General features: G+C 37.1%; 1 protein-coding gene across 1 annotated transcript in view; it reads left to right on the plus strand.

Annotated features, from left to right (window-relative positions):
* ITGBL1 (integrin subunit beta like 1) overlaps positions 1-21684 on the plus strand; it is a 131854-nt gene extending 110170 nt beyond the window's left edge. Inside the window, exons 8-11 of the mRNA XM_069879218.1 lie at positions 3253-3369; positions 14291-14437; positions 18171-18284; positions 21175-21684. Of these exons, the coding sequence (XP_069735319.1) occupies positions 3253-3369; positions 14291-14437; positions 18171-18284; positions 21175-21266 (470 nt within the window). The 3' untranslated portion in view covers positions 21267-21684. The remainder of the gene's footprint in view (positions 1-3252; positions 3370-14290; positions 14438-18170; positions 18285-21174) is intronic.
* Positions 21685-26334: the final 4650 nt, after the last annotated feature.

Raw genomic sequence — 26334 nt, forward strand, 5'->3', positions numbered from 1 at the left:
GCTGATCTTTTTTCAGTCTTCAAGTACTAACAATTATTGGTAATATGTTAATGCTCCTATTAACATCAATGGAAGGAAAGAATATGAGGAAATACTAAGGTTGTAGACCAATAAATGTCTTGCGTAACTATTCTATTTTTTTAAACTTGCATTGCAATAAGTAGGTTAAGTTCTTCAATGCTAACAGCTAATACAACATCCATCATAAAGCTTCCTACTTCTGAAGTCATCAGACGATGAAATTTACTCTCCCTGTTTAGTGAGGAGGAGAGGAAGACACTTGCTATAAAATGTCTGGCGTGAACTTATTTCTTTTTACTCGTAAAATCTAGCTCATGCACACACTATTGACACGATGCAGAATATTAGAGACCTCCTGAGTTTAATTGTTTCTGTGTGCCCTGGAATTTAAAGAGAATTTAGGATGTGTTTGGCAGTAGCTTTCCCTCTATAATCAGGTTGCTATGGTAAACCTATTATTCTAGACAAAGAAAGGGTATGTTTAGTAAAGTGCTGATCCCTTTTCAGTATAATGTGAGCTTCAAATTACTTTTGAATGATTGAATTTTTATGGTAAGTCTTCTATCACAATAACTAAAAGAAGAAGGTCACACAATAAGGTTTGGCTTCTGTTATTTCACTGGCAGATAGATCTGACAAAACAGTAGTACAGTTGAAGCAAGCTTACCCTGTGAATATCTTGTCCTGATTTTCCCAGGGAAGCAACCTGAAATTTGTTGTTACAGAATGCTACTAATTTTTTGTATATCTATCTGGTGAGAAATTGAGCCTTTAAAGTTTATATTTGCTACCTCTTATGTAGCAAATATATATAAGTTTGTATTTGCTACCTCTGTCGAGAAGCAATAGGACTTTAGTTCTCCCTTAAATTATCTGCACAGTGAGCCCACCTTACATAATCTAACCAAGATATCAGTACTTTGGAGGTAAAATGTACTTTTAAAACCTGTACAAAGTTGCAATTATTTAGTGCCACCTCTCAAGTAACTTCTAAACTCTAATGCTGATTTTGTCACCTCTGTAAAATGAAAAGAATGATGAACTAACAGTTTGAATATTAATTTCAGCAGCAGTGTACTAAACTACTATAAGTTTATCTTTGAATATTTAAAAGTAAAGAAATTATTCAGAAAAATCCTTTTTTCAGAGCACTTTGTGTCTGTTTTCAAGAGACTTTCAGTTCTGCACAGGTCCTCAGCCAGAGGATCTAAGTCATACCCCAAGCTTAGGTGGGAGCTAGCCAAAACAATATCTCTGAGGCACAGATACCAGCAAGGAATTTGGGCTTTTTGAATATATGTTTTGGTGTTTTATTCGTTAGCTAAAATGAGAAGACTGAGGAAGTAGGGCCTAAATCCCCTTTGTGCTGTCTTCTGAGGGGACAACCTAAGCTTGTCTATTACATGACAAATATGTGCTCTATCTGCCTGGGGGTGGGACATTCCTCAGTGTTTTCTGCTGGTAAAAGTATTGCACATTAACCGAAAAGAATAAATATTAACTGCAGCAGGGACTGAGGAACATGTTCCTGTTACAGTGCAAGTGCCCAGCCACTGGGGTCCCAGGTCATTCTGACTTATAAAATTAAGCATTATAGAAGGCAATGCCTAATTACAGAACATGCAGGAGTAAAGAAGCTTCCTAGCTTGTCCCTCTGCAGAATTTTCCATCTCTACTGATTCCTCTCTTCAAAGCAACTTGCTTAAACCAATGCTATTGTCCTTCACGCATCCTCCTCATTATAGCATCAGCTGGGCAGGATAGCACAGTTAAAGACGGTTCCTTTGTTTATATTATAGAGTCTTCACAACAGATGGGTCCTGTTCATCAGATATCTATCTGCTGTTCGTAATGGGGGCTTCTGAATCCTCAGGTTGCACTGTCTGTGCCTGGGAAGATGAAGAGTATGGCAGCTATAAAATGAACTAAGAATTATTTCCATGAGTAATATGATCCCCCCCTGCTCCAACTTAATTAGACCATTTTTTAAAACAAACAAACAAATGTAACAAATTTATGTTAGAAGGGTTTTTTTTTAAAAAAAAAAAGAATAAGAACAACCTGGCAGTGTGCTTACCTAAAAGATTTTATTGTCACAAAGCCTACAGTTAGAAAAGACCCACTAAGTTTCGCCTTAGCAGCCCTTTCCCATTCACCAAAATATTTTAGCAAATGGTGAAAAAATATTGCCCTTGCTAAGCTATTTGGTTACATAATGAGCGGCTGTACTTGGAGGGCATTTAGTTTGTAGCTGTAGTTGCTCGTACTGTAAATCTGGGTTCTGCATTCAGTAGTAGCAGTGTCCAGGTCCAGGTTGAGTCTCACTTATGAAGTGATTAATTCAGATCAAGAGGAACAGGCTTTTCCACATTTTAATCCATGCATGTAGTGGCCCCTTTTTGCACACAATATCTTTTCCCAAGCCCATCAGATGTATTCATTTTTGTGTGTCTTATTTAGTCCACTCCCACAGTACAATTACATTTAAAAAACCTAAAAATACAGAGGAAAACTGTTAGAAGTTAGGAAATAAAACCAATGTTACCCTGGACTGAGTTTCTCTCATACATATGCAATGTAAGACTGTCCCTGATCTTGTTGTTTTTAATATGCACTGCCCTGAGGACTTTGGGGTGGAACTCCCCTTAAAGCTCTGGGAGTTCTCCTGGGAACAGGATAATGGAAGGGAAGACTCTGACAGAGGTTGTGCTTTTGACTTCATTTGCCTGTGTCTAGACAAGAAAAACTATAGGAATTTTTGTTTTCCAAAGGCCTGACAGAGTATTTAAAGAGCTATATTTCTACATAAATAGAGAGTATTTAGATAGCTCTGTGCATAGACTATTTAATTCTAATCACATTTATTTTGGAGTTTCTGAGGTATGTGCTAAATATTTTAGATCAATCATAGAGGTTAATTATGCAGTTAAACATGTGCCATAGCTCTGTTATGCAAAGTTGAGATATGAAAAGCATACAATGCCAGTGACTGCTTTTTCTTGCTGTTTCCACCAAGATATAACATTTATAACAGTGATATACTTTGCCTCTGGTTGCCATGGAGGAGGTGTAGGTTTGGGGATTTTTTAGGTAGTGTTTATGTGCATACTTTAATTAATAAGGAGTGACTTATAGTTTTTCCTTGGGAGGGCAGGGTATCAAATAAGTTTGGGCTTTTATTTCATTTATTTTACTTTACTGAAATCATGACTCTAACAATTATTCTTGCAGGTAGATGTGAATGTGGCCAATGCACTTGTTTCCCTCCAGGAGACAACAGAGTTCATGGCAAAAACTGTGAATGCGATGACCGACAGTGTGAGAATGCGGACGGTGATGTCTGTGGGGGTAAGAGTTCACACAACAAAAGTCATGTTGTATCATATTGTATTGTATCATATTGCATCATATATCATATCATATCATATCATATCATGTCATATATCATATATCATATAACATGTATCATATACCATATCTCAGATCTCATCATATATCATATCATATAATATCATATCATATTGTATCATATCATGTCTCATATAATCTATTGAATGTTAGGGAATATTTATTTTAAAACTTCAGATACACTAACAGTGATGTAGATTAAATACACTGAATAGCATAAATGTAAGTCCTGTAGTATATCCCAAATTCCATCAGTGTTCATTAGAGAAGAATATAGACACTTAAAGGAAAAACTGGAATATTAGGTAATTTTTACTTTGTGTTTTTTTACAATTGTGTTTTATTGAGAATGTTGTAGTATAGCTAATAGTTAAAATGACCAGCAATACTTCTGAATATTTCATATTCACTGACAGTGATATGTCTGCTTTTTACAAAAGTAGTAAAAACATATTATGAAGGAATCTGAAATGCTAGGGATATATTATCATAGTAATTGTAAAGGCAGATGGTTTATTTTCATGTTGACAGTAAAAATCCCACTTTTTGACATTTCAGTAATGTTTGTTGGTGTTAAGCCGTATTTAGAGCTAGTTTTAGATATGTAAATGCATGCATACCTTATGGTATTTTAAAAACAGTTGTGTAGTATTTGTCCTAAATGCTCTCTTTCTAGATTTTATTGATTTTATTTATAAAATGAACATAGTGGTTGGTATGAACAATAACACGTTTTATTCCTTATTTCTATGCAAGAAAAAAAAATTGCTTTATAATGTTTTATAATGCTTTTGTATATAAAAAACCCTGACTGTGGAATATTTCTTCAAGATGTCTGCTATAAAGAATATAGGCATATATGGAAAATTCTAGTTCAGATGACAAACCAGCAATGATAATATTTCAACACATTCAGTGTAATTCGATAATACGAATGTGTAGAAAAAGAATAATTTCAAATTTAATTTTGTATATAGGACATAAAAGCAGACAGAAACAATGAAAAGCTGGGCCATATTTGTTATAAGTTAAGTAGTTGGGAACCAACCATGCTAGAGCATCTCAAACTTGAATGAATAATCACCTCAATACCTCAACTGGTGTCCAATTTTTTACTGTGCTGGAGATACTCTAGGTCACACTGTTACCTGAATAGTCTCTCCCTTTAGTCTAAACAGCTTTGTCCAAAGAGAGTGACAGAAACTAGATAATTAATTTAAAAACACTGTGCTGTCTGAACTTGGCGAGGTGAAACTGGTCTCTGGAGTTTTAGTCTTCACAATTAGGAGTAATGTTGTTGTTAATACCATCCTCTAAGAGTTGTTGGATTTCTGCAGTAGGTCTGCCGGGATTACAGTGGTAAATAATTGGCAGATTATTTTTTCATATTTTTGATAATTTATTTTATGTTCTCTCTATTATATTTCTAAATATAATTTGAGATATTTTTAGATTATTTTAGATTTGGTTGTAATTACTCCTTAATAGGAAGACTAGTGTTTTCAGACTAAATGCATGCTGAAGTGAGAAATCTGAACGACAGCCTAAATGATTAGAATAAGAATTTTAACTGGCCTCCTCTGCCCAGCAGAGTTTGATTAATAACTTGCTTTCCACACCAGCTGTCCATACGATGGTAGAAAGACACGAAGCAAAAGATATAATAAATGAGTGTACAACTGAGTGAGACCCTATTACCATGTTTCAGTACGCTTAAAAATTCAGCTGTCCATTGCACCAGTACCAGGAATAGAGACATTACACCTCCATAAAGAGAGGTTGCAGGAGGGCTTGGCACAGATTCCACACCACTCTTCTAATAGAAATGGATTCACAGAATCACAGAATGATGTGGGTTCAGAAGGGACTTTTAAAGATCACCTAGTCCAGTCCCCCTGCCATGAGCAGGGATATCTTTCACTAGAGTAGATTGCTTAAAGCTCAATCCAACCCTGCCTTGAACACTTCCAGGAACGGGGCATTCACAGCTTCTGTGGGTAACCTGTTCCAGTGTCTCACCATTCTCAACATAAAAAAAAGTCTTCCCTATGTCCAAGCTAAGTGAACCCTCTTTCAGTTTAGAACCATTTTTCCTTGTTCTGTCAGTACAGATCTTGGTAAAAAAGTCTCACTCAGTCTTTCTTAAAAGCCCCCTTTACAGTATTGAAAGGCTGCTACAAGTTATCCCCGGAGCCTTCTCTTCTGCAGGCTGAACAGCCATAACTCAAGCTTTCTTCACAGCAGAATCGTTATAGCCCACTGATGATTTTTGTGGTCCTCCTCTGGATCCATCCTAACAGGTCCATGTCTTGCATGCCCACAGTAATATTCAACATCATGTTATCTTTGCCTTCACTTGGTTCATTGATTCTTTCATGTGCAAGTTAAATGTGCACACACATGACTGGAGAATCACAAGTTTGCCAGCACAAGTCCTTTCTTGGCAAGGCTATGTCACTGGTGTGCACCAGGCTTGACATTTCCTTATCATGTATCCTGGCGAGAGACGTTTCTCTCTGTCCTCTAAGGTTATGGCTGTGCTGTTAGGTGTAGATGTGTCCTGAGATTTTAAGCGTTATTTGTTCACGTACTGCAAACAATACTGAATCCACTGTCCAGTCATGTTTTTCAGAGATGTCATCGTTGCCTGCTCCGCCTCAACAGGTTGACTATTGTCCATTATATTCTGCTCTCTTTCAGAGTTGAGGGCAGGCAGGCAACAAGAATTCAGAACAACAGTAAACATCAATTTGAAGTTTATTTGATAATGCTTTTACTTCCATTCCTTTTGATTTGTTCACTGCATGATTATTGGGCTGCCTATGAGTTCTTGTCACAGCAAAGGAGCACCCACTTAAGGAATAAAACAGAAGGCCTTTGGGTCTCTCTGCATGCTACTGATTGGTGCACAATTATGCTGCTTAAAAACTGTACAATAAAAACACCCAACAAAAATGGTTGAAGCTCCACAAAAGTTGTGAAGGTTGAAACACATAACAGGTAACGATAGCAAGGCCTTCAAATGTTTCTAGGGATGCTCCCATTTTATTTTATATCACCATTTCAGTCTGTGCTTCTTATAGTGAGCCAACAGTTAGATAATAAGCTTTGATGAGCCCTGTTTAATAGTTATGGATGTTTACACTGTCCTTAACACTAAAGAAACAAGTAAGCCTCTGATCATCCCTGTTAGCCAGTTCTTTGACTTGTGACAATAGAATACTTTCAGAAGCATGATTCATTTATTTTCAAGTAACCAAATTCACTTTTATGACTTTTGAAATATTTGATTTGGCCACAGCGCATTGAAATATAATCCTAACACCACAGGGATTGCAGTTGTGCAATGTCACGTCACATCAAAGAGTAAATGCAGCTATCTTTTTTTGTTCGTTTATGCAAGCTCATTAGTTTGAGGTTTGGGTGTCCCTGCCCATAGCAGGGGGGTTTGAACTAGATGATCTGTAAGGTCCCTTCCAACCCAAACTATTCTATGATTCTATAAAGGCTTGTAAAGCCTGGAGGAGCTGATTTATTCATGGAGGAAAAGTTGAGTTAATTAATATTTCCCTCCTTACTGAGGTCTGCCTTCACACCTCTCTCCTCTATCTATAGGAAACCAGTGCAGCAAAAACTCTCCATGTGACTTCATAGGACGGGAAGTTAATAACTTTAATATAAAATCCCTGAGTAAATTAATTTTTACTGCTCAGACAGCTTCTCTCATTAACTTCATTCACTTGTGATCTTAGGCCTACTTACAGGCTTCTAAGTGTCTGGATGTAAGTAGTTTTATCGGCATCACTTATGTGTGACACACAAGATGGGCAAGAGACAGCACCTATGAAGTTCTCAGTAGGTCTTTAAGTTTCTTCACTGATAACAACAAACTGGTTTTAAGGCACATATTTTACATTGTTTAGGACCCAACAGTTAGGAAGATACTTTTGACTCATGATTTGCTTTCATCTTTTCAAGTTTCAAGCAAATCTGGGGCCTGTTGTCTGTGCTTCATTTTTTAACATTCTTGGGACAATGCTATTCTTGTTGGATTCACAAGGAAAGGACTGACACAAATTATGTGCTGTGTCAGTGTTGACATCCTCTGTTGTTGAGCACACATTCTTCTTCTGGGAAGTCCTCGTGAAAGTCACTGTACTTATGAGAGTGCAGGCCTTCTGATTTTGAGTAAATAACAGTTTCCTCAGTTTTACTGCTTTGTATGTGTTGTTTATCAATACTCTCATGTTTTTAACCTCATCCTAGTGTTTCTTCTGGGTGCTTACCTACACAATTTATACGTCATTCGCACAAATCTCAAGATTTCCAATATAGGTCTCTATATCTTGGCAAGGAACAAAAGAGAAAAGCTGTGACTTAGAAGGTATGCATATACTTAAAGTCACAATTATCAGATTTCTAATGTTTTAAAACTTTAAAACGGAGACTGAATCTTCATTACCAGGATGTGGAATGGAAGTGCTCCCTCTCAAAAGGCTGGTATAATTTGCCCCTAATTGACATGGCCTTTGAATAGAAAATGTTCATTACTATCCAGCCAGGCTAAGTAATTTGATTCAGAGGAAGTACTGTCTTTCTTTCCTTTTTTTTTTTTTTGAATGCAACTATGCATTATTATACAATAAAGATAAGCAACAGATACTTTTTAATGAAAGTTTTAGGCTCATGCTATAGAAGTTGTGAATGACATTTATTTGTGTCATCTGTTTGTTGAAGCAGAAACATGATATTTTCAGATAGCATGTTCTTATGAGGACCAATAAGACCATAACCACAAAAATGAGAGAGTTATGATTAATGATATGCTTCATTAAGCAAAGCTAAGTATTAATATTATGGTGCAATTGCTGTGAGACAATGTCCTCATTTCTTGCAGCAATGTTACTTTACAGAAACAGAAGTATATAAGACATTTATGGAACTCCCTAATGTACCTAAAAAGTAAATTAGAAGAGAAAATACCAGCCTATGTCCTAAGTGAAGACAGCTTCTCGCACTGACTAGTCCAAAAATTCAGAAATATCAATTCAAGTCCTGGCTCTACCGTGGCTTCTCAGGCTACAGGGAACACAATTTTAAAGTCCTCAGCTGCCTACAGTCAGGCAGCTTAAGTGGTTTCTGACACCCAAGGCTCCCCTTGCCAGACCCCAGCTTGGCTCCACAAGACACAGGGATGCCTGTACAGCTGCCACCATCATGAGAATATCCTTGATATTTTAGGGATATCAAGGACATATGGCTCTAGGCCTCTGAATCAAACCCATAATCTCTCTGTGGTTCCTGTTATGTTAAAATAATAGTTTATTACATACCCAACAGGTGTTTCATCTTTTCTGTTGAAAAATCTTCAGAGCAGGTACCACATTCTTTAGACTGAGGAATCTAAAATACATATAATAGTTACAGAATTCACCACATATTTTTGTACTATTTAATAGAGAACTGTTATTGTAGTATCTTCAATTGAAAAATGCAATTGATACTCCTGGGGAAAAAAAATGTTTAAACACATGCTTACTGGGTAAAACTGGTGCTAAAAGAATGTGAAAATGACTTTATTAGGTATTAGAGAAGTCAGAGTCTACAGTGACATAAAGCTAGTGGGATTTAGGGTTTTATTTTCTTATTTAGCGTTTCAGCCAACACTAAGTAGAGAGTTGATGATTCAGTGTTGCTCTTAACTACTTCATTCTAGCTCTGAGGCACATCCAGGGGCAGCAAATAGGCATTGAATTGGATATGGGATTGACTAATGTACCCAGTATAGTTATTAAGGTGCATGGTATATTCTGTATTAATTTAGTTTTACATAGCTAATTTTAATTTTCTAATTGTTCTTTTAAATTCACTATAGATTTCTGTCCTGGCCACACAGACATTTGTGCAGCTATATGAAAAACCGAGATTTTACATTGATGCACAGAGAAAACAGGTTGTTTAAATCTTCAGATAGCATAAAATATGATTTAGGTTTGTAAAAGAATTTTAATTTGATCTTTCTGTTGAAATGAGCAGTAGGAGAATTGCTAATGCATCGATGTTTAAGTTGATTAATAGATGTTAATTTGCAAATCCAAAAGAGTCTTATATGTTGAACCTTATTTATTAGGCTATAAATAGGCATTACAATATACCCTGTGTTGGAGACTGTGTATTGTGTGCAGCCAATGCTGTCTTTAGGAAGACCATGATCTGAAGACTTTAAGACATGTGCAGCCTATGCCAGCAGTACTTGAAAGTGTGTTCCAATAGTTATCACTCTTGTTTGAAAGCTTCCAAGTACCCATTCTGGTACTTTCAAAGAAATGCAGTTTTGATCCTGCCTGAACACTTCTTAGCCTTTCTTTTTTCTTTTTATCAGTAGGCTAAGCAGATACAAATCTTTGAAATTCTTTCAGCCAGCCACGAGTTGCAGAACTTTAATGTGCGTTTCTTCAATTCTCTCGATGTTCCTACTTATTTCTGTTCTTCTTCATTTCTCTCCTGTTTCTCTCCTACTCATTTCTCTCCCCCCGTACTCAGCACTAGTGAGACTGCACCTCAAGTACTGTGTTCAGTTCTGACCCCCTCACCACAAGAAGGATGTTGAGGCTCTGGAGCAAGTCCAGAGAAGGGCAATGAAGCTGGTGAAGGGGCTGGAGAACAAGTCTTATGAGGAGCAGCTGAGAGAGCTGGGGTTGTTTAGCCTTGAGAAGAGGAGGCTGAGGGGAGACCTTATTGCTTTCTAAAACTACTCAAAAGGAGGTTGTAGAGAGGAGGGAGGTGGCCTCTTCTCCCCAGTGACAAGGGACAGGACAAGGAACAATGGCCTCAAGCTCTGCCAGGGGAGGTTCAGATTGGATATCAGGAAAAAAGTTTCATTGAAAGGGTCCCTGGGCACTGGCACAGGCTGCCCAGGGAGGTGGTTGAGTCACCATCTCTGGAGGTGTTTAAAAGATGGGTGGATGAGGTGCTCAGGGACATAGTTTAGTGGTTGATAGGAATGGTTGGACTCAATGATCCAAGAAGCCTTTTCCAACCTGGTGATTCTGTGATTCTATGTTATATTTATATGAAAATGGCATTAGCCCTTTTCACCTCAGAGTTTCATTTGAAGTTTTTACTGAACTGCCTGCCTTTTACTTTGCTCAAATTGGAACCACAGTCCACCTTCATGAGACTAGGACAATACTAGGTGATCTATTACAAAAATATGATAGACAATCAGTATTTTGCTTCATATTTATATTAGGTTCCTCTAACTGCAGTCATCATAACTGTTCTAGCCTTATGGCATTCTTCTTGCATTTCATAAAAATAAATAAAAATAAAAAAATAAACTGAAACTAAAACTAAAAATCAGTGATCCAGTAATGTTTCTACTAACTCTTTTGCCATGTCTTGGCAGATTAATGAAGCCTGCTCAAGTATAAATATTTTTCTCAGATAGGTGTTGTTTAATATTATTTTATGTTAAGAATACAATAGAAAGTTCTTATCATAATCCTGTAATAAAAAATAGAAAATCCTGTTTCTATTTAAATACAGAGAGAAGTATTTGTTTAATTTACTGTATTGTTCTAAATCAGAGATCCTTCTTTATGAGACATTTCATATTTCTCATACATTTCATTCAGGTATAAACTATTGCTATCTCCTCCCCATGATGTCCTTTTTATTCACAACAAATATTCTCAGTTGTGTTTGTTACTATCTGTTTCATCTTTTCTTCTTTGACTGTACAAACTTCTCATTCGTAACTCATAGAATCTCTCCACCATTACACCTAGATGGACTTCTCTCTTACTGTGGAAGAATGTCGAGCTATCAGATAAATTCTTCATACAGGACAGCCAAATCAATATTTTTATATCTGGTAATATTATGTAAGAGAAATTTGTTCTCCTGAAGTGCCAAATTTTGTTTGGGGCTAGCCTCAATTTGTCCATTGTGAACATCATCTGGTTATAATCAGTTAGTCTATAACTAAGAACCAGCTTCCATTGCAATGATTACTTCACCTTTTTCATCATGCTCACATTCCCGTGTAATAATGCCTTTTGTGTTAGAAAACCGTCATGCAAGGTTTTTGGGAAGTCTGACAATATTTGCATAAGTATTCCTAAATGGAACCGCACAGTTTTATTTCCAGGCATGGTAAGAAATAATTCATCCTGATGCCTGGTTTGCTTTGGGTTGATTTGTTTTATAACGGACATCGGCTAGTAACCTGTCATAGCTTTCTTTGTTGTTGCATTTATATTTCACATTTAGACCATGCGGATTTTGAATCTATTGATAATTTTAAACAAAGTGACAGTTTCTTTAGCATCATCTTTTTTTCTCATTTGCCTCTCCTCCATCAGAATCTTTCTTCTTGATAGGAGATTAATGTTTAAAACCTTCTGTTATATATATAAATGTTCACAGATTTTTATGAATAAAGATCTGTAGTCTCAAACCCATTGCAATATGCAATTTGTTTGTGGTTTTAAGTGTTTTGTGTTAAATCTGAATTGATGATAGATAAATGCTCTCTAGTAAATCTGCCCAATCTGAACAGTGAAATCAGTATTTTATTATGTTAGCCAATTCAGTTGAGCTGGACTTCTTCAAGTAGAGATTTCTCTTTTCCCCTTTGCTCCATGATTACTCTATTCTTGAATTCTATTCTCCTCTATTGAGGGAATTATACTCAGAACCTTTTTGTTACTGCTCTTGCTTATAATTTTGAGAGGCTGGGATTCATCAAAATGAAACTGGGACACTTATAATGTAATTTGCATACTACCTTCAACTGCAATTGCTTATAAGGTTTTGGCCCTTCCTTTTGGTCAGCTTGTTTGAACATCTTCAGGTAAATGCAAGGAGCCTCTACAAGGATGACATCCCCAACTGAATTATGTAAAATAGTTTTTCAGGGGCTAGCAAGTACAGAAGACAGCTAGGAGCTACCAAATACTGGGCTAAGCACTTGCATACTCACCATCCCGAAGGATGAGGCATCAAAATTACTGCAGCTGCCCAAACTCGTGTCAGTTAGGGGTAAATACTATTTGGTAAAATAGTGGTCTTCTGGTACCTAAAGGAGGCATGCAAGAAAGCTGGGAAGGGACTTTTTACAAGGACATGTAGTGATAGGACAAGCGGAATGGCTTTTAATTGGAAAGGGGGAGATTTATGCTAGACGTTAAGAAGAAATTCTTCATGTTGAGGGCGGTAAGACACTGAAATGAGTTGCCCAGGCAAGTTGTGGTTGTCCCCTCCCTGGAGGTGTACAAGGACAGGTTGGATGGGGCCTTGAGCAGCCTAATCCAATGGGAAGTGTCCCTCTGCATGGCAGGGATGATATTTGAGGTCTCTTCCAACACAAACCATTCCATGATTCTATGATTACTTGACACAAAAGAATCCTTTATGTTTTGAGGATTTATATGGCACAAGGGAGGATAGGAATGATCGTCTCAGGAAAATGCATGTCAATATTTTATGTGGTGAACTGTGAACTCTTTGCTGTAAATTTATAGATTATTCATTATCTTCTTATTTGATATGTTTAAAAGCTTTACAGATACGATCAGTCTCTGCATTCTGTAAATCATAATGACTATACAAGAAAAATACACAAAACTGTTTCCTCAGTGAAATCATCATGGATTTCTTACCATTCACTGCTAAAACGAATACAAGTATTTTTGTCTCCACGCATAGTTTTACAGCACTGACATCCAATTTTATATTACACTCTTCAGTCATTGAGCTATTCTCAAATCTAATCTATATGTTACTAATTAAAAATAAATAAGACAAATAGTGCTTGGAAAGAATATATGGGAAACTCTATATACTTGTTTGTTAACTCTTGTATTTTGGATTGTGGTATAAATTGTTCTTGTTTCTCAGCTTAACATAGAAGCTAAAGTAGCATCAAACTTCTATTGTTGCTAGTTATCAGTCTGTAATATGTGATATATGTTAAATATATATAGGTTAATATGTCACTTGCATATGTCACAGTCTGGGGTAGAAATATTTTTCCTGAACATTTAGATCACTGTAAATGATCTTCAAGGCTTTAGAACTTGCAGTATTTTTTAGTTTAAATTTGTAAAGTTGTTGGCCTTCGCAAACCACAAAGTTTGTCTCTCCTTTGGGCTTTTGCTAGTGCTGGATCCCAGTTTACAATGTCAAGTTGCACTGTTGCTTCATGAGAAGCCCATAAATCAGAAAAGCAAAATTGCTGGTTTGCTTCTCTGCATCCTACAGGTCAATGCTTTTCCAGATACTCCTACTGCTTCTTCCCTTCTTCCAGGCCCATGTTCCTAAATTATCTCACTCCCCTCATTTCAACTTCCTTGCCCTACATAGCAGGTAGGATAGGACAAAAGTCACTGATACGTGTAATTTGCTTCTTTTAAGCCCAGTAAACTGATTAGCTAAGGAATTATATTCTCTGCTGCAGAAATATTATTCAAGGCTGAAAAGTGAAATTTTGGCTCTCAGCCCTGTGCTCTGCTCTGCTTCTTGTGGTGACAGTATGGGATACGCAGGTGAGACTTCAGCATTGGGCTGCACGGGTGGAAAGTGGTTGTGCCTTACCTCAGTACACAATGGATTAGGGAACTTTCAATGGTGAGCTGATGGTGAGCTTTTTGGATGAGGGGAGCCATTCCTACATTTTTTCTGTACATCACTAGGACAACCTGCTTAAAACAAGAATGAGAGAACTGAAGAAGGCCACCCAACCGTTCCACAGCATGCAGTTCACACTGCAGACAGAGGTCTGAAGATTATCTCAGTTGTGACCACAGTCACTGCTTTCTGCTTGTTTTGCTCATAACCAACCTTGGTGTTGTTACAGGTCATGGTATCTGCTCATGTGGCCGATGCATTTGCCAGGATGGGTGGTTTGGAAAGTTGTGCCAGCATTCAAGGAAGTGCAACATGACGGAGGAGGACAGCAGAAGTCTCTGTGAGTCAGCGGATGGAGTATTATGCTCAGGGAAAGGTAAAAACTGACAGCTGAGCTACCCCATGTCAATGCCTTATGTTCTGGAAGACTAACGTGCATCACAGTAGGTTTTTGTTTAGTAAACCTTTCTTTCAAAGGCACTTATTATTAAAGGAATATTATATTTGGATCTGTAATGCACTTAAATCCATTTTGTCAAATACCATAGCCATACATTTTTAGCAGCTTCGCTCTTCTATGAAATTTGTTAATGGTATATAATTTCCTGAATATATTTATCTGATGATCTGCATTGAACATCTGTACATTATAAACTAACCATTAGTGCTCCACCCAGTTTGAGGGACAGAGGCACTACCTGCAGTAACACTGCAGTGGGCAAGGTGGCAAAGGTAATATCTCAGGCAACAGTAGGTGGAGGAGTGTGTTTAACAGCAACATTTGGTATGCTTAATCGCCCTCCTCCCCAACACAACAGCAAAGGAAATGTAGACATCTGCAGCCCCCATGCTGAAATCCCACAAACCTTCTCTTTTGCTTATTTTCTATTCAGGTGGTTGCAGCAGTTTCAGTCCAGCTATAAAAAATTGCCATGGGGAGGAATAAAATTTAGAGAATCTTGATAATTATCCAAAATTGTTCTCTGAGGTTCTTACCTTGCAGTCTTTCAGGCTAGGAAATTGTATTACTGGAAAGAGGGCTTTATAGCTTCTCCATAGTGCAAACTGCCTATTTTTGTGTATAATACGTCTGAAAGACAATAGAAAAAAAATGGTCTTGGGTCTGGTTGGATGCCAGAATGCACTCAGTCCTGACTGGACGTCATTTCCTCTCTTTGTATATCCCTTCTGTAGACAGGAAAGAAACTTGCTAGCTGGAAATAACACTTAGTAGCCTTTTACATCAGGCAGATTTCCAGTTGTCCCTTTAGTAACTTTTATTTCAATGCCAGGGAAATATAAATGGGTTTTAAAACTTGGTTTTCTTCCATTTCTTTTACCACTGATCAGAATTCTCCCCCACTGCACGATTTTATTTTGTGGGGTTTTTCCCCCAGCTGTTGCAACGTCATAGAAAATGAGGAAGTTGCACTATTTCTCATAGCTTCCAGATGTGGAAATCTGTAAATTAGTGTATGTGTAAGAAGACACTGAGTTACTGGAGAAATTGAGTTACTCTGTTTTAATGCAGAAATTTTAACATTTCTTCTCTTAATCTTGTCTCCCTGTGCATTTTTTACATTGACCATGTAGGCAAAAAGTCTAATTACTTGTAACTTTTGTTTCTATACTTAGCCTTTTTTTTTTCCCTTTTTTTTTTGTTAGACAGATCTTTTTTGGCTGCTTTGATATGTGTCTGGAAAGCATGTCTTACTGGGTACCCCATGTTCATAGCTAGTGAGACTGGTGCCGTCTGGGGGCCAAAATGACAAATTGTTCTTTCTGTTTCATTACATTGTGCAATAAATAACCATTATTGGTCAAACGAAAATGAATTTTGAACCTCTGCAGTAATGTTGATTATGCCATCTTTGCTGGAAACCTAGCCAAAATATGCAAGCACTATAATGGACTGAGGGATCTTGAGTTTCTGTGTGTAGGATTTAATAGGCTCTAAGCAGTCTTAGTTTTCAGCAGATAACTTCTGAACACTTTCAGAAAATTACACTCTGCTAATATAAGCAAAGTTGGACATCCACATTCCTAGGCTGTTTTCAAAATCTTGGCTCACTCTCTATGCCACCTGTAGTAAAAGCTCTTCCCAAGTTAAACAGCAACATCCACCATGCTGCTGCCTCTCTGGCAGTAAATGTAGAGCTGCAGATGGCTACTGTAATGATGCAGGACATAGGCTAGGTAATGAGCCAAATCCCTTCCAAGAGGACCTGGCGGGAATCCCAGGGAACACCCTGCAACTCATTAGACTCATTTTAATTAAACTGAGGAGCCACCCAGAGCAACATGCTCTGTTCAGGGAAAAGACTTGATACTTTCATTCTCTCTAATGGATTTAGCATTATGGAAACTGATCTACCTTGGTTGACTTGGCATTAAATTTGCTGTATCTTCTGCAAAACAATTTTAAACATTATGAGCATCCATCAATAGCAGTATCAGTATCAGTGCTTGCTTATGCAGAATCACTTCAGGTTTCTTATAATGTCATGCTCTTATTAACTGCTTTAATTTCACTAAAATTCTCACACTATTGATTGTCATTTTCAGTTGTCAGTACTTCGTAGTTTATATAAACAGAGACATTCAGTTTAAATTATCCATGTCTTAGTGCAGCTCTTAGAATCATAGAATCCCTAGGTTGGAAAAGACCTTTGAGATCATCAGGTTCAACCGTACCTGTCCACTACTAAATCATATCCCTAAGTACTTCATCCACCCGTCTTTTAAATACCTCCAAGGATGGTGACTTAAACACCTCCCTGGACAGCCTGTTCCAGTGTTTGATAACCCTTTCACTGAAGAAGTTTTTCCTAATCTGAACCTCCCCTGGCACAGCCTGAGGTCATATATAGAGCAACCATGCAATATGTGTGCTATCCTCCACTGTCTCTTTATACAAAGCTGGTTTTTTATCCTTGTAGGGATCGTCAGTATTTTCTGTGCTCATGGCTCAGTAAGCAATATTCAGAACTCATGGAGAAAGTAGATGCCTAACCAAATACTCCCCTCCCAAAATGTTCCCATCACTAGCTCTTCCTGTATATATGTTCCATATGTTACCAGTTAAAACAGTATTTCTCTAAAATTATGCAATGACTTAATTTTTGTCAACTTACAATAAACACAAAAATAATTTTATTTTTAATTTAAAAAGCCAATAGGAAGTATCCTCTCTTTGTGGCATTTCCAGTGGCAGAAAAGCCTCTCTCACAGTCTTCTGAGGCTGCAGGCTTCCTGACACATGATTGCCTGGGGGCAATGGTCCTTTTCCAGGATTCATAGCCATGAACCTTCTTCTGAAGGTAGGAAGGTCTCTGAGTCTTCTCTTAGAGGGAGGTTTTTCTGGTGATTAGTGGGTTACAGCACCACCTGAATGTCACCATAAAGTCCCTCCTTTGCCTGGAGGGGTGTGACCTCACATCCCTGGGAAGGCCTAGAGCAACTCATCCCAAGGGACTTTGGGATACTCTGCAGGAATGAGCAAACTGCTGAACTACTGTTATGTATATGAGCTCTTTCTGACCTAGAGCAAATATTTAGTAATTCCATGTAAGGAAGAGCAGCTTCATTTGTAGTGATGAGGATTTTGAGGGTCTAAGCGTTAATCTTTGGTTCCTCTGGTCTTTTGGGGACTCATCCCTAAAGACTTAAGAAAAGGAGGGTAATTTTTTTCCCGAGTACAATTTTATTGCCTTCAGTAACAGTAGGTCAGAGACAATTTGAGCTTTTCTAGTCAAAGGAAAAAAAAAGAACAGTTGCCAGGAAGAGTAGCCCTGATTATAGGTCTCTGAAACCAACAGAAAGCTTCAAAATGTGAGTCCTGATGAAGTGAAATAGCAGAATCAAAGCATTAGTAGTAACGTTCCACCATATTGTAGCTCACCGCAAAAGAATCCTTTTATTCAAAAAGCTTTTAGCTTTATTATTTTCTTCTATACAATGCCTTTTTCTTTCATACAATAGCTTCTTAGACAGCAATTTTGTGCATATGTGCAGGTATGTATGTATGCACGTGTGTGTCTGGGATGTTATTTTCTAGTCTGAAAATGTCAGTGCTCTTTGACTGGAAGTAAAAATTTTTGTGATTTCAGGTTCCTGCCACTGTGGAAAGTGCATCTGTTCACCACAAGAATGGTACATTTCAGGCGAGTTCTGTGAATGCGATGACAGAGACTGTGACAAACATGACGGTCTCATTTGCACAGGTGCGGTACAGACTAACACTTAATTGCTCTAACAAGCTGTGTTCATGGGAATTATGTTAGACAAAGCCCAGCATCTTCTTTTTCCACTGATAAAGGAAGTTCATTTGCTGGTTATTCAAAACTTCTGTAACTGTTTCGTCAAGCAGCATGATAATCAACTTAAGGTTTCAAACCAGCAGTTGAAAGCCTGTATATGAATTTAAATAAGTAATCCAGCTATGAAATCCATCAATAATTTTCACTGGGATAAACTATGAGTTGCTGCTTTTTAACAAAGGATGTGCAGTGTCAACATTGTGATCATGCGATTTCTTTAACTTTTGTTCTCTTTCTGGACTTCCTATGTGCAATTAAGTCACAGAAAAAAAAAAAATCATTTATCTGATGTTGTTTGGTAGGTGGGAGGCATAGCTTTCTGGGTTAATAGAGCTTCCTGGCAATGAGACAATTCTCAATGAAAGGCTGAAATACCTGACAGTTTTTCTTGTGACATGATGGCTAGTGATCAAAGCAGCCTCACCTTAACATAGTCTGAGAGTTCAGGTGGCAGATACAGACAGAAATGGGCAGGCTGCCAGCAAACCCTCATGATAAATCTAGTGACAAGAAGCAACATGGGAATCACTAAATTAACTCACTGGCAGCTTCCTGTAACAAATCTTAATTTTAGAAAAATCTTTGCTGAGCAATTATTAGATGTGGAGGAAATGTGCAAGCCAATTACAGTGAGAGTAGGAGGGCTGACAGTAGTAAATTGCGTCTTCCAGTTAGCCTAACAGCAAGGGTCCTTTTCTAGGGGTAAATAGCCAGTACAGGTGCAACAGTAACCTTATCTTCAGCTGCAGTGGTTATTCACAGATCTACATAAAGTCAGTAGGAGAAGGAGCTCATGTTGGAAACTCTAGCTGTAGAGGTCTCAAGGTGAGCATCAAGGAGTCACAAAACCCCCATCTTAAAAAAAAAAAATAAAAAAGAAGACCAGCAGAATTACAGGCCAGTGAGTCTCACCTGAGTACCCAGTAAGATCACAGAGCAGATCCTCCTGGAAACTGTGCAAAGGCACATAGAAAATAAGGAGGTGATTGGAGACAGCCAACACAGGTACACTAAGCAAATCATGCCTGACAAATTTGGTGACCTTCTACAGCTGAGGTTACAGTGGTGGATAAAGGCAGAGTAACTGATGTCATTTACCTGGACATTTGCAAAGCATTTGATGCTACCCTGGACAACATCATTGTCTCTAAATTGGAGAGGCTTGGATGTGAAGGATGGGCCACTCAGTAGATAAGGAATTGGCTAAATGGTCACACCCAAAAGAGTTGCAGTCAACGGTTCAATGTCCAAGTGGAGATCAGTGACAAGTGGCATTCCTCATGGGTCAATATTGGGACTGGTGTTGTTTAATATCTTTGCTGGTGACATGAGCATTGCGACTGAAAGCACCCTCAGTAAGTCTGCTCATTACCCAAAGCTGTATGGTGTGGTCAACATGCTGGAGGGAAGGGATGCCATCCAGAGGGGCTTTGGCAGACTTGTGAGGTGGGCCTATGTGAACCTCACGAAGATTCAACAAGGCCAAGTGCAAGGTCCTGTACAAGGGTTGGGGCAATCCCAAGCAAAATTACACGTAGGAAGGAGAATGGATTGAAAGTAGCCTTGAGGAGAAGGGCATGGGAGTGTTGGTTGACAAGAGGCTCAGCATGATCCAGCAAAATGCACTTGCAGCCCAGAAAGCCAACTGTATCTTGGGCCGCATCAAAAGAATTGTGACCAGCAGATCAAGATTCTCCCCCTCCACTCTTGTGAGACAGCAGCCAAAGTACTGCATCCCTTTCTGGGGCCCTCAACTTAAGAAGGCCATGAACCTGTTGGGGTGAGTCCAGAGGAGGTCCGTGAAAATGATCCAGAGGGGTGGAGCTCTACCAGTGTGAGGATAGGCTGAGAGAGTTGGGGTTGTTCAGCCTGGAGAAGAGAAGGCTCCTGTGACAGCTTATAGCTGTCTTCCAGTACTGAAAGGAGATTTACATGAAACCTGGAGAGGAACTTTTTACAACAGCATGTAGTGATAGCATTAGGGGTAATGGCTTTAAACGAAAAGAGGGTAGATTTAGGTTAGATGTTAGGTAGAAATTCTTCACCTTCAGGGTGTTGAGGCATTGGAACAGGTTGCCCAGAGAAGCTGAGGGTGTCCCATCCCTGGAAGTGTTCTAGGCTAGGTTGGATGGGGCTTTGAGCAACCTGATCTAATGGAAGCTCTCCTTGCCCATGGCAGGGAGTTGGAACTAGGTGATCTTTAAGGTCCCTTCTAACCCAAACCATCCTATGATTCTGTGAAAAATATTGAAAGAGAATGAAAATATGGGTCTCAGCACTTAATGTTTCCCTGCTGCAAAATATGGCAAACCTATTTTCTGTCTGATAGAGACTGAGATACTATTTATTTGTATAGTACTTCAGAGAATTTAGGTTTAAAGTTTTTCATGTTCAAAGTCATGGGTTTATTCCTATACTGTTTCTAACGTTTAATATTTTTTTTATTTCTGCAAACTAGTTAAAAGTGACCTTGTTTTTCATTCTACCTGGAGGTACAGTGTGAACATTAAGCCTCAACAGCTGGGTACAAATAGTGGTGGCATAATTACAATATTTGCAATTCTGCTGATGGAATTATAGAGAGAATGCTATTAACACTTTGTAAGCGTAGGTTTGAGGTGGCTTCTTACTGCAATGGTACAGTAATTGCTTCCTTCCAAAGTGAAAAAAAGAGGTGGGGAAACAATAAAGGAACAATGCAACTGCTTTAGCATGGCTTTTTACTTCCCATAAAACACATTTTAATGTAGTATGTTTCAATTATGATAATTGCCCTTTATTCATTCTGTTCTAGGCAATGGTGTTTGTAGCTGTGGAAACTGTGAGTGCTGGGAAGGATGGAATGGAAATGCTTGTGAAATCTGGCTGGGGAGAGAATACCCTTAACAAAGGACAAAAAAGACTGAAGGATTTTGTTGTTTGTTTTTTATTTAGGCTGCTAGAACTTTTAATTTCAGAAGTGCTCAGTGTGTGGGTGTGGCTGTGCATGCATGCACATGTACATGGATGTAAATACTTTAGAACACACATTTTAGGGCCTTCTCCTTAAAGAAATGCATGACAAAGTTAGAAGAAAAATAAAAATTCACTGGGGAGCAGGACAGTCCAAGCTCTAAAAGGTGAAGTCATAAAATACTGGCCTTGTGGAAGTTCTCCAGATTTGTTTTTGTAAATTCCATGGGACTGGGATTACACTCATAATGCCTTTTTCTTAAGCAACTTTTGGAAAAGGTCTAAGAAAGCCTTTTTTAACGTTATTTACTGGGTCGTCACCTCTCGATATCAGTATCCAACAGCGTTCCTGTAGAAGCACAGCACTAGTTGAATATTTACCAGACAATTAATTTGATGGTGTTTGACAGATACAGTCTTTGGTCCTTTTTTTCTTTCTAACAATCATGATTATGGATCAGGTCATAAATTGAGATAAGCTGGAAAGAACCTTATCAAAACATAAAGGATTTTTCTTTTTGGTCAAAGAATTGTATTTCTATAACTGAGATGCACCTAGCGGACAAACATAGACTGAAGACCCAAACTGTTTGAACAGACTCTTGTCCACAAGAGGACTTCTTAGTTTCTGTGGTTAATGTGTCAGTGATTAGTTATCTAGTCTACATGCTACAATGCTTTCAAATGCATAACCTATAGGACTATAAGGAATGAAACTAATAAAGATATGTGTATGATTTGATATTCTGCATATGTATCCTGTCACTCATATGTACTTTTATCATACTGTTCTATGTACGTACAGTTGCATCGTCTTCTTAAAAGTAAAGCAAATGAAAGACATTTTTTATACTAATAACTCCTATGGCGACAATCCTGTATGCTATTAGAAATCACTGTTTGGAACGGATTGCACTGTCACACATGGTGTTCATTGAATTTAACTGCTTTTATAGAAGTGGTGAGCCTGAAGGTCAACTGATTGAAAAATCAGCTACTCTATGCAGTAGCCTGGTCTCAGCATAGCAATGGCAGATAATGGCAACCAAGTAATTAGAGTTTTAATACAGTAAATACAAACAAAGCAGTGGTATGAACAAAAATTTTATTTTTATTTTCCAATGGTGAAATGCTGCTCAGTGTGAAATTCACATTGAGTTATGAATGATGCACAACTATTGGGACTTCCCTAACTTATTTACATATGAGTCTCTTTTTTTGTTGTTTTATACAGGAGATTTGGCAGCCCTTGAATTCTTTAGAGCAAAAAAAGATACATACATGTTTAGTTTCAAAAATGTTTACATTTTCTGAAACCATGATTGAGCAAGAAATTATTTAAATGGTTGGAAAGTATTTCTTTGTAATACCAAACTGTAACATGGTGGTTTAGGTGCCAAGGTCCTGATTTTTTAAGAAGTACATGACTCAGAAATAAGGGAACTGTATAACAAGCAAAAAGGGTATTTCCATTATTAGTCTAGAAACTACTTTTGTTTTAGAAAGGACAATTTTGAAATAGGAAAATACAATGATACAGAACCTGTAATAGAATGCAAAAAAAATTAAATTAATGTATTTGATTGATAGCTTTTAATATTCCTTCTTCCCATGTAGCTTGCTTTTTCTTTAATCATTTTTTCCTTAACCTGGATTCTTTCTTTCTAAAAATGAAGGTTGTTAAACCCATGTTCTCAGGGAGTATAATCATCATATATCCATGCATAACTTATATATAAGTCATGCAGATAAATAACAAGACATACATCCCAAAGCTGCTAGCTGCTCTCTTTTTAGATAACCAAAATATTAAGCAGAGTTCTAAAATATATTGATTCAGTATAGAGAATCTTCAAAGTAAAATTCATCTTGAAATCATAACCCTTAAACTCTGTTGAGTTTAACATGAATATTTTCTTAAATTTTATCATCAACCCTAGTGTCTGAAGAGCACAGATTGTTGGTTTTATTTATATTTATGAGTACTGGTGACCTTAATCATCTTATAATCAATTCTTTTTTTACATATACATTCATCTGCTGAATCAGAGTGTAAACAATGAAAGATACGACATTTTCCTTGATTTCTTTCCGTTTATATTTCTCATTGTATTAAGAAAATATTAGATAATCAAAACCCTTATCTAGGTTCAGTAGACACTTCTGCTTGTTTCATGACGTGATAAGTAGATTCATATACACTACAGATAGGCCACAGTATTTCAGGTGCTCATAGTCATGAACAAAAGAACAATTATTCAGAGGGTTGCAATGTCATATATGATGCATTTTACTTTGTACTTTGCTTTCATTTAAATTTATATACTTAACAAGTGTAAGATGATTCTGAGTTCTGGTTAGATATTTTATAAAACACCAATCAAATCCAACATTTTGGCTATTGGATGGATTATATAGCCATAGCATTTCAAAAAGTGTTGCCCAAGTTATTTGTTAAGGTATGTTTTAAAAAATCTTAGAATCTTCTAAGAGAGCTACTGTTAGTGGTTCATGAAAATTTAAATTATCAAACAAAATGGCACTATAAACCTTAAAATATTAAGACTAAGACTACTAAAAATGTAAATTCCTTTCCAATTTTTATTCTATATTTCTTGTAATGTTGCTTGAACATTCCCTCAGCTCTTCATGCTGAGGTAACTGATGATGTAACTCCCAGCACATCTGCTGTGTGGCTCATCTCCTCACTAGAAAAATGAGATTGGAAGGAATAAGATTGTTATTCCATGTATGTCAAAATAATAGGTGTATTAAGAAATTGTGATTTTACATCTCGTTCTCTGTGATGGGAACTCTAGATACATAAACTGTAAAAGCAGGAAGAAACATAAGGGAGTGAAACACACTGCTCAGTTCTTCATATCTAGTGACTGTAAAAACTTGTTTCTAGGTCCGTGGCAAAAGGCAGGTCTAGGTGACAAAAATAAATTGTGTAAATGGGGATTTCATATTGGATAGATTGATAGAAGATACTATAGCTTTTTTTTTTTCTTATGAGAGAAAGAACAAAGTTTAGAAGTATACTGAATGCTTCCACAATAGACTTGCAGGATTATGTCTATTGTATATAACCTATCTGCAATATCACCTATGAAACACCTGTGGATTGATCTGCTTTATAAATTATTTACCTACTTTTTATCCTTTTTTTCCCTGGCCTTACTTTCTTATAAAAACATGTAGATGAACATTTAATCATGCTCTGATATTTCTGATGCATTGCCCTTGCTTCTTTACAGAATGGCATCTCACTTTGTAGCTAAATGATACATCTAAATGATACTGGGATGAAGAAAGCTAAGTTGGATATTTCTGTGGCTAGGTAATAGAACAAAAATTTTATTACATCTTTAAAAATAAGTCATAGCATTTGCATTAGTCATCACAAAAAAATCCCCCGTAATTAAACAGTTTAAAATGCATTGCACAGAATGTATCTACAGGGACATTTAAAAGAATGATAACCTCTTTACTTAGTTTAATTTTATTTGCATTCCCATTTGAATGGAGTGGAATAGTTTCTTTTTTATACCAATAAACAGATGGATCAGCAAGACACACTTTTAATGCATGGACCAAGCTGTCTGCTTTCATACCTAATTGCTTACAGTGTCTTTAAACCAAGAGAGAAAATTACCCTATGTATATATAAAAAAATCTGAGATCTTAATGTTGTTTCAGGTGTATAACATAGACAAAGTGAATTGCTTTACTTTATAACTGGGAGGGAGAGGGCTTGTTAAGAACCAACCTGACTCTACACAAGTTAAAGTTTATGAAAATGAGAGCATATTAAAAAATTCTTTGAGATTGGCTAAAATCCCGAGCAAATTAAGCAAAAGCTGTGTTATGTGAACTACAAAGCACTTAAAAGCTATAGACACCTTTCTATAGGCTTTATCATGTAAGCAATCTCATAAGGATTCTTGTGTATTTATAAAATTTTTGAAGTACAACAGAATGGTGCTTTGTTGAAATAGTTCATATCTACTTAAAATTGGATTTCTAAAACTGTGCAGGTGTAACTGATTTTGACAAATAGAACTGTAGCTGAAATAAAGAATTAAGGAAAAAAAAAAGGAAATATTATGACCGTGTGCAGTGTTAACAGTTGACATGGTGCAACAAGGTTGGATTGCTGTGCAGTCTCTCAGAGATTAGATAAAACCCAGAAGAACAAAATACAAAACAAGCATGCAAAAGATCTGGATGGCTGCAGATTCACAGACAGCTGGACACGTAAGTACAAAAACCCCAATCTGTTAATACAAATTGATTCCATCAGGTTTACTATACAGTACTTTAGTAGTAACAGACAGTTGAAAACAGCTTTCACTTAACAGCAAAATTAATTTTAGAGGGAAGAAAATGGTGACGTCTCATCCTAGAGAACAGCAAGAGAGGTATTATATTAAGGAGCTAAAATTTTCTTTGGCATGGTAAAAGGGGAGAACTGAGTTTGCCAACCTATTTACATGAAGTTTCACCATCCTGTGGCCAGTTGCAAAGATTTTTTGCACAGTCTACTTCTTACATAAACTTTTTTGTTGTTTTCTGGTATGCCTTCATAAAAATGTTTTATTCGTCATGTTGAATCTGTGTATACAACAAATAAGAATAAACACAAACTGTACAATGCAGACAAACTTTTTGCATATATGTATGTAAATTTACTAGTACAGATCAACAGTTCTTTGATAGACACAACCTATTACATGCAGTTCCTCCTTGCCACCCTCTTCCCATGCAACAGATGAGACAAGAGACTAAAGTAAAGAGAGGAAACAAAGCATGAAGACCTCCTTACTATGTTTAAACAGTAGCAAAAATATTTTTTTAGGACAACTATTCATTTAATTAAACACATGTATGGATGTAGCCCATAGAAACAAACCCAGGAATTAATAATAATAATAAAAAAATGCTGTGTTTCTAGAATGTACTAACTGCTTACAAAAATTAAATCTGGTCTTAATTATAG

Source organism: Phaenicophaeus curvirostris, chromosome 1 (genome assembly GCF_032191515.1).
Source record: "Phaenicophaeus curvirostris isolate KB17595 chromosome 1, BPBGC_Pcur_1.0, whole genome shotgun sequence".
Lineage (NCBI taxonomy): Eukaryota > Metazoa > Chordata > Aves > Cuculiformes > Cuculidae > Phaenicophaeus > Phaenicophaeus curvirostris.